Source organism: Equus asinus, unplaced genomic scaffold (genome assembly GCF_041296235.1).
Source record: "Equus asinus isolate D_3611 breed Donkey unplaced genomic scaffold, EquAss-T2T_v2 contig_193, whole genome shotgun sequence".
Classification (NCBI taxonomy): Eukaryota; Metazoa; Chordata; class Mammalia; order Perissodactyla; family Equidae; genus Equus; species Equus asinus.
The window spans coordinates 726,878-739,897 of NW_027224842.1; the positions used below are offsets into that span (position 1 = coordinate 726,878).

Sequence of the window (13,020 nt, forward strand, 5' to 3'; positions counted from 1 at the left end):
GGACCAGAAGCCCAGGGGGATCCAGTCTAGGTCAGAGGTGAACAGGGAGCCCCTAGTGGGCCCGAGAAGGAAGAGTCCTGCCTGCCCATGGTCCATGTCCACAGGACCTTCCTCTGGCCTCGTCCTCTCTATGTGCACGTTTTGAGCTTTTGACGGTATTTTCCCCACTTAGAGCTGAAGCCATTGCGGAGACTGAATCAGAAAACAAGGTCCTAATCTGTGTGCAAGAGAAACCGGGAAAATGTTCCCTCTTCCGGCAGAGTGTCGAAAGGCAGCCACTGTCCTGGGCAGGACGTGTGCTAGGGACAGGCACGTGCTAGTTTGACAGACACGCCCAGCTTAGTGGTTGTGGCTCTGCCTGAGAAAACGCCTCCAACCGCTTAGTCCCAAGAGGTCGGAGGGGCCCTCTCTGCTCCTGGACAGGGTGAACCACACTGCAATGATCCTGTCCTCGGCGGGAGGGGCACTTGGGCACGTCCTTCAGTAGCCAGGGAGGGGACTGGCACTTCTCCCTTCTCCACATAAACTGAGCCGCTCACTCTGGGAGATTTCTAAATTCGAGGAGGAATGTGAGTTTCTGGATCTGGTTTCCATGAGCGCTGCGAGCGAAAGACTCACACCTCCACTCCCAGGATTAGAAGGAAGCAACAATTTAATATAATACTCAAACGGAGCATTTACCATTGACAACAAAATATGGCCCCGCCAAATAGGGAAATAGGTGCTGGGCAAAAGGGGGGAGGGGGAAGAGGGGTTGGTGCCTTCCCTCGTGGCCAACAGGGGACCCCAAGAAACGGATCACAAAGTTCTCCTCATCAGAATCAGGGGAGGTGGCCCTGTGCACCCTGAGTATCAATGCTGTGTCCCCGCTGTAGCTCAGCTGGTCTCAGGAGGGTCATCGACCACCACCACTGGGCCCTTGGTTGGGGGTCTGGTGTCTGGAGAAAGAGAGGCATTTCCTGAGCGGCCTGCCCTGGAACCACAGTGCACACCGCATCCCGGCCCCCACTGCGCTCTGTGCTCCAGCCCTGTGCTCAGTGCTCAGTCAGCCAACAGCACCCCATCTGTCCCTGACACAGGGGCTGATATTTAGCGTCACCCACTTCACAGAGGAGGAAACCAGTCCCAGAAACGTGAGTGCAATCGCCCAGGACGGGACTGCTCAGCAGTGGAGCTGGAACCCAGGGCCAGCTGTCTGCCTCCCCAGGCCCACGCTCAGCCTGAATGTTTCCTGAGCCCATGGTTTCAGCCACTGTCGGTCTGGACACTCACTCTGGCCTGAGCGGTTCTTCTTGCCTTTGAAGAAGAGTTGAATCTTTCTGACCCAGTGGTATCGGGGCTCCAGCTGGCAGGACAGGCTGTAGCTACGGGACAGAGCGGAGCTGGGAGCTCTCAGGAGCCACACATCACATGTGCGTCCTGGAGCCTGCCAGCAGCTGGGGTCGAAGGGCCCCAGGGGTCGCCATGCAGTCAGATCAGGGGCTGACCATGGAGCAACGGCCATGGGCTCTGGAGCTGGTCAGCAGAGAGAGGTTGCCCTGCCCTCCCCCAACTCCTGACCCGACTCACCTCTCCTCCTTGCTCAGGGGCTCCACGGCCTGGAAGCAGGCCCCAAAGTGCTCGTCGGGCTGCACGGTGTACAGATTTGCAGCCTCCTGGAGCAGCTCGATCTCGTCCATCAGTTTGAATTGCTAGGACAGAGCAAGCACAGGATGCCCACAGGGCCTGAGTGGGGGACCCTGCAGGGCTCGTGGAGGGGGTGAGGAAGGGGGCAAGGGGCCAGTCTGGGGCCTTTGCCCACTTGGGAGCCCTCCCTCCCTGCGATTCCAGTCAGGGCTTGCCTGCTCTCACACTTGGCCCAAAATAGCTCCTCCTCCAGGAAGGAGTCTTTGATGCCAGCCCTTCCCCCACCCGCCAATGCCATAGGATCCCTAGCTCTGTATATCGAAGTGGGCAAATAAATGTTCCACCCTGGGGATTGGGCCAGAGGGGGTCCTGCCCACTGCGGGGGGGGGGTCTCTGATTTCCAACCCCCACCCTCCCCACCGGGAGGCCGCAGCCGCTTACCTCATTCCATTTCCGACAGTTGAGCACATTGCCCTGGAAAGCAGACAGCCGCAGTCCATCAGAAACAGCCCCCTGGGGCCAGCACTAGCCCCCGTCCACACCTCTTGCAATGTTGCACTACTGCCAGTGGGCAGGCCCATCCAGAGCCCGGACTTGGACCTGGGCCAGTCTCTGGGCTCCAGAGCAGGGGGCGCAGAGCAACTGAGGCAACAGACCTTGTGACCCAACCCTCTCTGATGACACGTGGGGAGACTCAGGCCTCAGGCAGGAAGGGACAGCTCAGCGTCTGATGTGCTTCCTGACTGGGAGGGGCCCGACTTCTCTTCCCTCACTGGCAGGGCCAGAGGGAGACGCTGAGTCCAGCTCAGACACCACCTCCTGCGGCCACACAGTCAGGCAGCTCTGAGCCTCATCAGCCCAGGGAACCTGGACGGTGGCTTATGCAGAGCCTGCATCACCCACTGGGGAGATGGGCCTGACACCCCAACTCCCACACGAGGCTGGAGGCCCTGCTGAGAGGACCTTTGCCAAACGCAGAGAGCTCAGGGCTCAGGACAGGACTCTCTCCTCCCCACCCTCAGGAGCCTGAGCCCCCGGACCCACCTCCGGGCTCACTCACCTCCACATAATCCTCCATCGTAGCGTCCAGCAGCTCCAGGGAATGGAAGAACGTCACCAGGGAGGGGACGACACCCTGTGCCGCCATCGGGATGGGCATGGCGATGAGCTCCCGCTCTCAGGTGCCCCCATGAACCTTCCCCTGAAACCCCTCAGCCCAGCCTCCTGCCCACCCCACGCTCCCACACAGAGCAGCCTAGGATCGTCGGGACACCCCAACACACACAATTCCCTCCCCCGCTCCCCGCCAGGAACACCAAACTCCATCAGTCAAGTCCCAGGGCTGGCTGTTGGCCCCTCCCAGGGGCAGTGGCCCCTGCCCTTCCCCACCCAAAATCTGCCCTGCTGCCAGCCCTTCCAGGCCTCCTCCTGCTCACTGCCACTGCAGGCCCGTCATGCTTGGCAGCCACAGCAGATTCGCCTGAGGAGGAAGGCCCCTCTCCTGAGGGAGGTCTCCAGCTGGGAGGGGGAGCCCCCTCTCCTCTGACTCCTAGGCCCCTCCCCCACAGTCACCCTCACCTGCTGCCGCTGCCTCTCCTGGGCTCCCTGGCGGGCCCTCTCTGCAGTCTTTAACACGGAGGTCGCCTCCTGTCGGGGCCGAGGACAGGGTCAGTGCGCCCACACTCCCCTCCGCATGTCCCCCAAGGCCCCTGATCTCAGACCCTGGCCATCGGCTCCAGTCCCCTGCTGCCTCTGCTGCTCCCACCTCCAGGGTGCTCTGATTCTAGACCAGTCCCAGCTCCAGGACTCAGCCCTGTGTGACCTTGGGCCTGCCCAGGCCTCCCTGGCCCTCTTTCCTCAGCTGAAAAGTGTGAGGAGAACGTCACCTGCTTCCAGGAGTCTCCTGAGGACTCAGAGTCATCTGCGTGTCATCACTGCTCTCCCCTCACCTCTCGAGGAGGAGCCGGCACAAATCTCCTTGCGTTCCTGTCCTCCCTTGGATGGTAGCACCTCGCTGGGAGGCCTGCACCACTGATCAGTTCCCTCCACTTCCCAGAGGAGGAGATGGAGGACCCCAGAGGGGCAGTGACTGGCTCAAGGACCCACTGGGAGAGGCTGCTCCCCGTGCCAGCTACAGGCCCTGTCCCCGCTGCCTTCACCCCAGCCCTGGCTCCAAATCTGACCAAGGCCCCGACCTCTGGACTCCAGGGGTGCGTCCAGACCCCAGCTGAACAGACAGGGAGGGGGAGGGCAGGGTGTCTTGGGGGACCTGGCCGAGTGGCCCCGGCCTGCCCCACCCTCACAGGGCTCTCTGACCCCCAGCCTGGGCCAAGCCTTGCCATAGCCTCACCTCCTAGGATCCCCTCAGGATGCTCCCCTCCCCTCTCCTTCTGGCCTCCTTCCAGATCTCCAGCCTCCAGGTTACCTGCACTAGCAGCTCCCTGCTCACGCGTTTCTCTCTCCTGACCCACTTCTTCCAGGTTCGAGAACTCTCCCTGCGGGGTGGGGAAAGAAAGAAAGCAAGCAAGCAAGAAAAACTGTGGGATGCTTGAAGGCAAATCCGATTTGTTTGAGAACCCAGCAGATCCAAACTGCCTGGGGCCTGGATGAGGGATTTCACTGGGGTGTTCTGAGCTCTAAGGTCCCCATGGGACTGCGGAGGGGCCTCTCCTCTTGTCCCTTGGGGCCTCCATTCCCAGATGTCCCAAACAGATCTCTTTGGAACAGTGTTGGTTTCAGCTGCATAGAGGCTTCTGTTGCTGCAAAGGAAACACCTGAGAATCTCCACCTGGGCTCAAGCCAGGATCTGGTCTGGAAGGAAATGAATCCCTGGGACAGAACTGCTGGCTTAAGGGCGCTGAGAGACTCAGAGACCCAGCACCCAGGTCAGTCCCTGTGCCCGGCGTTCGCTGTCTCCCAGGTGGTCTCAGCTGACTTTGGGGGACATGCCGGCCCAAATCAGGCTGCCTGGGCCACCTCACCCTCATGGTGCTTGGCTGGAGAGCAGACCACCCACTACCCACCTGGAAACTTGTCCCCAGGTGTCTTGGAGATGGGCAATGGCAGGGCTCTGCAGGGCAGAAAGGATTGTGTGGAGGGAACAGAAGTTCCCGAGGCCTCGACACTCCTGGGGAAGCGAAGAGTTGGAGCCGTGAGGGGGAGCTGAAGCTCTGCTGCCTCTGGTTTCTGTCCCCTCACGGACTTCCCCTGTCCTGGAGGAGACACATGCCCAGGGAAGCCAGGGAGGGCACACCTGCCACCCGATGAGTAACACTGCCAGGCACAAGGATTTGTAGCTCAACACAAGGGAGGAAGTGAGCTTGTCCCCACTGGGACCTCAAGTCAAGGTCAACGTGGCCCTGGCATGAGGGTCAAGGGACAGTCCAGGGACTAAGACCCCAGACTTCAATCCTGAGAGCTGAGAAACAAGAGGCAATTCCCACGCATCCAGACAGAGCGTGCCAAGGCTTACCTCAGCCACCCTGATCCACAGCTCAACCACCCTGGCCCTGTCCCGCGCTGTCATGCTGGGGTCCCCAAGGCAGGTGACGAGGATGCAATTGGCCACGGTGTTGTCGTGCATCACACTGTCACGGACAGTGGGTGCCAGGTACTCTCGTTCCCTGTTGTCGCACTCGGACCAGATGGAGCCGAGGCAGTGGGCGGGCACCAACGTCTTGAACAGCTCCTGCAGAAGATTCGGAGTGTCACCCGGTCCTGCCGCACCCCAGCTCGGCGTCCACAGTCCCCCATAGGCCCAGCAGGGTGAGATCAGAACTGGAGCTCAGGAAGCAGAGCATGTGGCCTGAGGCTTGTGGGAGTCCCTGGGTTTTGTCTGTGTCCACTGAATGCACCCAGTCCAGGATGACCCCGGACACAGTACTGTGGGGAAGGGAGGGGACATTTGCTCCCAGCCCCGTCTCACTTCCTCCAAGCTCCAGAAGGCAGCCCACACATGCCCACCAGAAGGGCCATCATCCACCCATCCCAGTGCCCCTCGGGTCCCACTCCCCATTCCCATGCACATTCCCCCTGAGGCAGGGACAACCCCCGGCTTTGTTTGACTGTCTCCACTGGAGTCAATACACATCACCTTCCTGCTAAGTGCTGAGGCTGTCCGGGCCACCTGCACAGATGGGGGATCCACCCAAGGACCTGGCAGCACTTCAGTGAGTGCCCATCCCCCACCAAAGGGCCAGACTCTGCCCACCTTCCACTCTCTCCCACCTCATTCACCGGCACAGCCACCCTGTACAGCAGGTGCTCTGAGTGTCCATCTCTACTGTCCCCTGTTCTCTAGGGGACAGCGAAGGCTTGGGGAGAAAGAAAGCTGCCCAGGTCACAGTGTTGATAAGGGAGGGAGCAGGGATTTGGACCCAGATCATCGGAATCCCGAGCAGGGAATGGCAGGTGTGGGGCGGCTCATGGCACCGGGAAGGCAGGGGCCACCCGCCCCGCGAGCTCCTCTGCTCACCGCAGCCATCCTCGTCAGCTGCTCTGCCACCAGCTGGGGAGGGAAGTCCAAGATGTGCAGCTTCTCCTCCCGCAGCTGGTCCTCGGTGGTCACGGCCCAGGGGCAGCTGGGCTCTGGGGCTGCCTCTAATGGTGGCCCTTGCTCTGGTCCTGGACTGGCCGACTCAGGGGCTGCTGCCTCCAGCTCTACCACACGTGGTGAGACTGGAGGTGCAGCTGGCTCCAGCCCGGGGGCTGGCACTGGCTCTGGCTCTGGAAGTGGCAGGAGCTTTGGAGCTGGCTCTGGAGCAGGATAAAGAGAAAGTTGCACCCACACACCTGACAGTTTCTGTGCCTTTCCAAAGATAGGAAGGGCTCCACTGCCTCTAAGGGAACGCTAGCCCATGAACCTCAACACAGACAGTCTTCCCAGACTCCAGTCCCCTCACCTTTCCGTTCGGCCTCAATGGCCTTGAGATGCTCCAGGTGGCCTGGCAGAAGGTAGGCATGGCCCTCCACGTGGGAGCCACCAAAGCTGATGTGCAGAGTGGCCAGCTGCAGGGTCCAAGAGGGAAACCGCAGGGGCTCCCTGCAATCCTGCCCTTGGCCCAGCCAGGTTCCCAGCAGGAAATAGATAGCACTGCATGGAGGCAGATGGGCCAGAGAGTCAGTGGCCTGGCCTTTCCTTAAACACCGTCCTCCCAAGGAACTCTTGTTAGCATCTGTGCCCCTTTGCCAGACCCTCCCCCTCCAGAGGAGGGCCCCATCCCAGCCCTGAGCCCTGGCTGGCTGTCCTGGCTGTGGCAGGCCTGCTCATCCAGCAGGCTGAACACAGAGTCTGTGAGAGTCTCTTGTTCCCACCGATACTCTCCTCCCCAAGGGTCTGGACAGAGCCCACCCAAGCCCTGCATGAATGTGGGCCACTGGAATGAAGACTCCAGCAGATTTGGGAGCAGCTTGCTCACACACCTCCTACTATGGACCTGGCGGTGGTGCTCACAAGGTGTGGATGTGGAGAAAGGGAGGCAGGAGGGGCTGGGACTCTGCTGGGAGTGGGTCTCTTGGGGACAACGCAGCCCAGCCTCCCTTCCAATTCTCAAGGGGCCTGGGACCCATGCACAGCTCTCTTTGAGTCCAGTCCTGCCGGAGTGGAAGCCACCAGAACTCAGCCCTCCCATGGGGATCAAAAGATGGGTGAGATGCAGGGTTCTCCCAGGCCTGACCCGGCCACAGCCTCCATCCTCTCCCCGCACCCTGTTTGCTAGAGACAGGAGGCCCTCCTTCTCGACCCAAAGACCACTCACTTTGGGAGGTGGTCCTGTCCTCCAGCATCCCGCACGCAATGGGCCAAGCTGCCACCATGTGTCCCAAAGGGGATGAGGGCATCGCCCGGGATGGAGGGTAGATGGGACCTGTGAATGCTGTCAAGTGTGACTGTCTGACTCTCAGATTAGAGGGGAGGGCCTGGGAGGCTGTCTGCTTCAGTCACTGAGTGACACTTAGTGTGTCCAGAAGTCCTGCTCAGAGTAGGTCCTTCATAGACATTGTTGAATGACCTCCAACCAGAACCACCCCGGGTGTCTGAGTGGGCCTGTGGCCCCTCTGTGGCCCTAGAGATCCCTAAGTGGCTACACCAAGGACAAGCACCAGGACCAGCTGGATGGCATCTCAAACTCCTTGACAGGGTGCTCTCCAGGTGCTTTTCCAAACTCAAAAAGCCACAAGCCAGTGAAGGGAGAGGAAGACTACTTTCCGTGGGGGGGCAGAGAAATAATCACCACCAGCAACCACAGCATGGCCCACCACCCTCTCTGCAGAGCCGGGCACCAGGGCAGCACCTGGAGGGCTGATCCCATTCATCCCTGGGAGAAGCCTAGCAAGTTCATCCTCTCCCACCCCACGTTTCAGAGGAGCCAACTCAGGCTGAGAGAGATGCGGTGACATTCCCAAGGCAAGACACACAGCTGGCAGTGGGCAGAGTCACCACTGTGCTGAGGAGGAGGCGGGCAGTCACCTGGGAAACAGCTGGTCCAGCACCTGGTGGGCTGTGCTGGAGCCTGAGTAGCTGCAGAGGGAGGTGATGACACTGCAGAGGACTCTGCTGGGGAAGGCTGGCAGCACAGTCTCTGAGAGCCTCTGCATCATGCCTGCCCGGAGGGCACGCATCCTGCAGGCCTCAGTGACAGACGGAGTGGACTCATCTTCACTCTGGGTGGGACGAGGAGGGACACAGAGTCAGGGTCACCACTGCCAACCACCAGCGTTATCAGGGTCTGCAGCTGACCCAGGAACTCCTAGCCCCTCCCAGACGTGTGCGACAGGAGAGACAGGGGTCCCAACTCAGCAAAGTTCTGGGCTCTCAAAGCACAATCTGACTTTGGTCCTGCGAAGGATTCCACATTGATCTCCCTCAAGGCCATTTGCTCGCTGAGGGACAACAGACCTCCGTCTGTGCAGGGCACCAGCCCAGTGAATCCTCAACAGACACCCCTCTCTAGAGAGGAGAACAGAGGCTTAGGCATGCCAAGTGGCTTCTCTAGGTCCTGTGGCTCAGAACTGAGAACCGCCCAAAGTGAGGGCTGAGGGACATCCCCTGTAACTGCCTGAGGCTTCATCAGACCCTGACCTGGAGGGAAATGTTATGTGGCCACCTCACCCCTCCCAGGTCTGGAAACAGTGTACAGGGCAGTGACACATTCTGAGAATCCCTTTGACTTTCAAACACGCTGATGGTTATTTCTTTTACATTAAAGGGAGTTTGGAGACCCTTGTTATCCAGGTTTCATTTTCCAAAAAAGGCGAAATTCAAAGATACTCAGGGCCTATTGGGAAGTGACAACGACATCAATGTTTTCTCTAATCTTCCTAGGAAAATGCAAAGAGTGCCCTCCTACCCTCCTATGCAGCTGGTGGGGAGGAGCGGAAGTCCAGATTCCTTTGGGAATGGGACTGTGGGACACTCATGGGGGACAGCCCTGTTAGGGTCCCAGGAGAACGGCAGTTTGAGGTTGGATTCTGGGCCGGCCCTGGTCATCTCAGGGGCCTGGGTGGGAAGACCCCTCCGTGCCCACTCTCACCTCAGAGCAGCCCTGGTTATTGATGGTGGCGCGGTGCAGCTGGTCCCTGTCCAGGGAGATGGAGTACCCGAAGCCATCCGTCAGCTCTTCCACCACCTCCTGCGTGCAGCTCTGCAAAGACAGTGCCCGAGAGCCGGGCCGGGAGGTCTGAGGGGCATGCCTCGACTTGGCCACAGGAGGAAACCCCAGCACAGATCAGGTACCGAGCAGCATCTGCATAGACCTCTAGCCAGGGAGGGAATGAGATGACACCTGGAGGGCTCGGGACTAACCTATGGGTAGAGGAGCTTGGTTCCCAGCACCCACTCTCCCATCCTGCTAGCCACCACCTAGGCTGGGGACACGACACACTGCCAGGCTTCCAAACACCGAGCAAATGGCTCCTGCCCAGGGTGGGTCCCCGCTCAGCACCGCCGTCCGTCTCTCACTCCCCTCCGACACACAAGAGGCTCAAATTGTTGTGCGGGTGGCATCCAGTTGTGGCCTAACCCGGTTGGCTTTCCCTGTGTTACCTGAGTGCTCCTCCTGCCAGTTGGACAGAGGCGGTGCAGGTGAGGGCCAAGCCAGTGTCTATAGTGACTGAAAAGGCTCTTTTTCTTGGCTTTCCTGAAGCCAGAGCCTCCACAACTCGGGAGACAGCAGGAGAACATCCTCTTGTCTTCAGTGTCGCCACTCAAGTGGGCTCAATAGGATGCTATGTCTAGAATGTGGGCGCCTGGAGACCAGTGTGCTAAGTTCTGTTGGGGTCTGTCTCCAAGGAAGTGAGGTCACTTCCTCAAGTTTCCCTTACCTGGGCGCCTTCTTCAATCACACCCACCGAAAACCTCTCTGGGATCTTGGCTGCTCACCCTCCTTGCCCATGTCACCTCCAGAACTGTACACAAATAGCCAGCACAGATCCCAACACAGGACCTTGAGATGGAACCAGGGTTCCAGCTTGAGGACATGCAGCTGAGTTCCGACCTCTTTTTTCCTACAAGCTCTGTGTCCTGGAAATGCCAATGGGCCTCCCAGGGCCTCCTCAATCACCCAACCTGCACAATGGGGACGAGGCCAGAAATATCTCCCTCGGGACGTCCTCAGGTGTAGAAGAGACAATAGCAACAACACCTGTGGTCTGGTTTGCATGTGTCTGATGCACACACTTAGAGATGAAAGAATGACAAGAAGGGGTGGGATGTAGTGTGGAGTACCCCTCAAAACAGGACTGGGTTCCAGCTCTGTGACCTTGAGAAAGTCACTGCCCCTCTGGGCCTCATTTCCAGGTCTGCACCTTTAAGAGGTGGAAATTAGGGGAAATTCAGATACTTCCATTCACTGGCATGAAACCTTGCAAGGTCTCCTGTTTGACTTAGAATCAGACCCAAGTGCCTCGTGTCGGCCTATGTAGTGGGCAGCCTCCACTATGGCTCCTGGTGCTCACTGTCTTCTGCTGTGCACGTCCTTGTGGAACCACAAGTGGTCAGGAGCTGCCTTCTGAATAGAATGCAGCCAAGGTGATGGGATGGCCTGCAACCCAGGGTTAAGAACAAAAAGCCTGGCCCTTCCTTCTTACTCATTGGCTTTAGTCCCCTCCATCTTTCCCTCCTTCTGTTTCCATCTCTCTCTCTCTCTGCATCTTATATCTCTGGAACTGGGGGAGCAAGTGTGCATGTTTTCAGTTGTCCTATGAAGATGTTCCATAGGAGAGAACGGAGGGAATGATTGGCCAACAGACAGGCAGGAACTCAGACTTTCAGTCCAAACAAACCCCGTCAGCATGCATGTGAGTGAACTTGGGAGCAAACCCTCCACAAGTCGAGCCGCAATATAGCCGCAGCCCCTGCTTCACAGAGACCTTGAGGCGGAGGCACCCAGCTAAGCTGTGCCCCATTCCTGGCACACAGAATTTGTGAGATGTTAAGGATTTGTATTTTCTAGGTGCAATGTCTTAGAGCAGTGTCATCAGAGAGTGACGGGAAAAGCACAGTCTGCCAGTTCCTGCCCTCTGGCCCTGCCTGTCCCCATCTACCCTCCTCTCTCTTCTCAGGCTCCTTCCAGCTACACTGCCCTCTTTCGGACATTGTCTGGTCAGACCCACTTCTTCCTGTGAGCCTCTGCGCCAGCGGTGCCTTCTCCTTGACAAACTGTTCCCAGACACAAGCAGGCGTGCCTCTCATCTGGCACCCTGCTGACAGCAAATGTCACCCCTATGATGCCTTTCAGAGCCTCCCAGGCACAGGCTCCACTGTCACAGGTCTCCCACCTGCAAGGGCATCTCATGATGTCCTCCTTCTTGGTCTCATCTGGATAAAGTGAGTCCATGAAGGAGGGCTTTCTGCTTGGCGGACGAGGAGGCAGCTTCTTCTGGTTTCCTCAGGATCATGACTGTCTCTTCTGGGCTGAATGTTTCCCCTCCCAAGTCCATCGTGAAAGGAAATTCTCATTCCCTTGCTTTCAAGGGTCTGGTTTCCCCAAGAACACAGGGAGACTGGCCTCTCCCTGGAATGCGGCACCAGCCCCTACACCCAAAGCCAGAAAATTAGCACCCAGCTTGAAACACCACCAGATCCTGAAGTCAATTCCTGCTGAGGTCCCCCATCCATTTTGTAACCCCATAGTATCTCCTGATCTCACCTTTCCGCTAAGACACAGCTCCCAGCCTGCCCTTGGCTTCTTACAGGAACCGTGGGATTTCCCAGAAGCACTCCCAGCCTGGGCAAGAAATGTTTTGAAATGTTCTCTATGTATTTTCCAGGACATGGGATATGGGGAGAAGTCATTTTGGTTGTGTATGTGCAACAGTTTTGATGCGAATAGCATCTTTTTCAGACAGAGATCAAAGAGTGGGGCTACCGGGTGTAACAAGAAAATGGATACACTGAGCCAACGTCTTCATGGTGTGAAGTCATAGGGAGCAAAGAACATGGTTAAGAGCAGAGAATATGGAGCCACAACTTATGTTCAAATTCCACCTCAATCACTTCCTAGATATTGGTAGAGGGCAAAGTACTTACCTCATTGGTGCCTCAGTTTCTTCATCTGTTGTTGGCAAGAAGGATAAGCGTACCTAATTTGTGAGGATATGGAGACTGCTAAAGGAGTTAATGTTTCAAAACACTTGCAACATCCAGCACATTGCATGCCCTGTACGCATACATTACAAATGAAATGTAAATGTTCTTCTGACGCTGTCTGTTTGCTCCAGACGGGAGACTAGGGGCTGGAAGGATGTAGACAGCACTCCCTGAGACAGGATGAATCGATGAATGAACAACCCTGTTGAAGTCATTACCAATGGCAAATCCGCCTCCCTATGGACATTCCCAAGGACAATCACACCCAAGCATCCCTCCTCCGTCCTGCATCGTCTTCTGGGCTTCTATCCAGGAATCACGGGGGCTTCTTGAACCCTGGGACCCACACCCACCACAGGTTCTCTTCTGTCTGACAGCAAACCCCAGGCCTTGTCCTAATGGCTGCAGCCCACAGGCTCTGAACTCAGATCCTTTTCTTCACTTGAGGGAGACGTGTCATTCCCAGAGCTGGGCACACAGAGTGTCAGCCTTGGAGGAAATGCCTCCCTGGCCAGTGGCAGGTGGAAGAGCGCCGTGACGGAGTAGGATTTGTGGAGAGTCCTCCAGGTGTGGTCAGAAGGGGCCCAGCCAGGGCATTTGTCAGCAAGGTCTGGTTGGTGGACCTTGGTGGCAAAAGAGTGGTGGGGACAGCATGTTTTAGAGTTCCTGGCATGAGACAATCCACAGGATGGTCATGAAGTCAGAATCAGCCTAATGAGGTCCAGCGCAATGCACTGTCATCTGTTCCCTGACTGGCTCACTAATCCAGGAGTGATTTACAAGGGCGATATTCGTGTTCTACCATCTTT

The 13,020-nt window shown here is 57.8% G+C and overlaps 1 protein-coding gene across 1 annotated transcript; it reads right to left on the minus strand.

Annotated features, from left to right (window-relative positions):
* Positions 1–636: 636 nt before the first annotated feature.
* Positions 637–4,094, minus strand: LOC139043186 (ral guanine nucleotide dissociation stimulator-like). The gene is made up of 7 exons (XM_070503476.1): positions 4,052–4,094; positions 3,205–3,273; positions 2,687–2,761; positions 2,068–2,100; positions 1,570–1,691; positions 1,273–1,364; positions 637–938 (listed from the first exon to the last, which is right to left on the minus strand). The coding sequence occupies exons 3-7, from the start codon at positions 2,702–2,704 to the stop codon at positions 877–879; spliced, it is 327 nt and encodes a 108-aa protein (XP_070359577.1). The 5' UTR covers positions 2,705–2,761; positions 3,205–3,273; positions 4,052–4,094; the 3' UTR covers positions 637–876.
* Between the last annotated feature and the right edge of the window lie 8,926 nt (positions 4,095–13,020).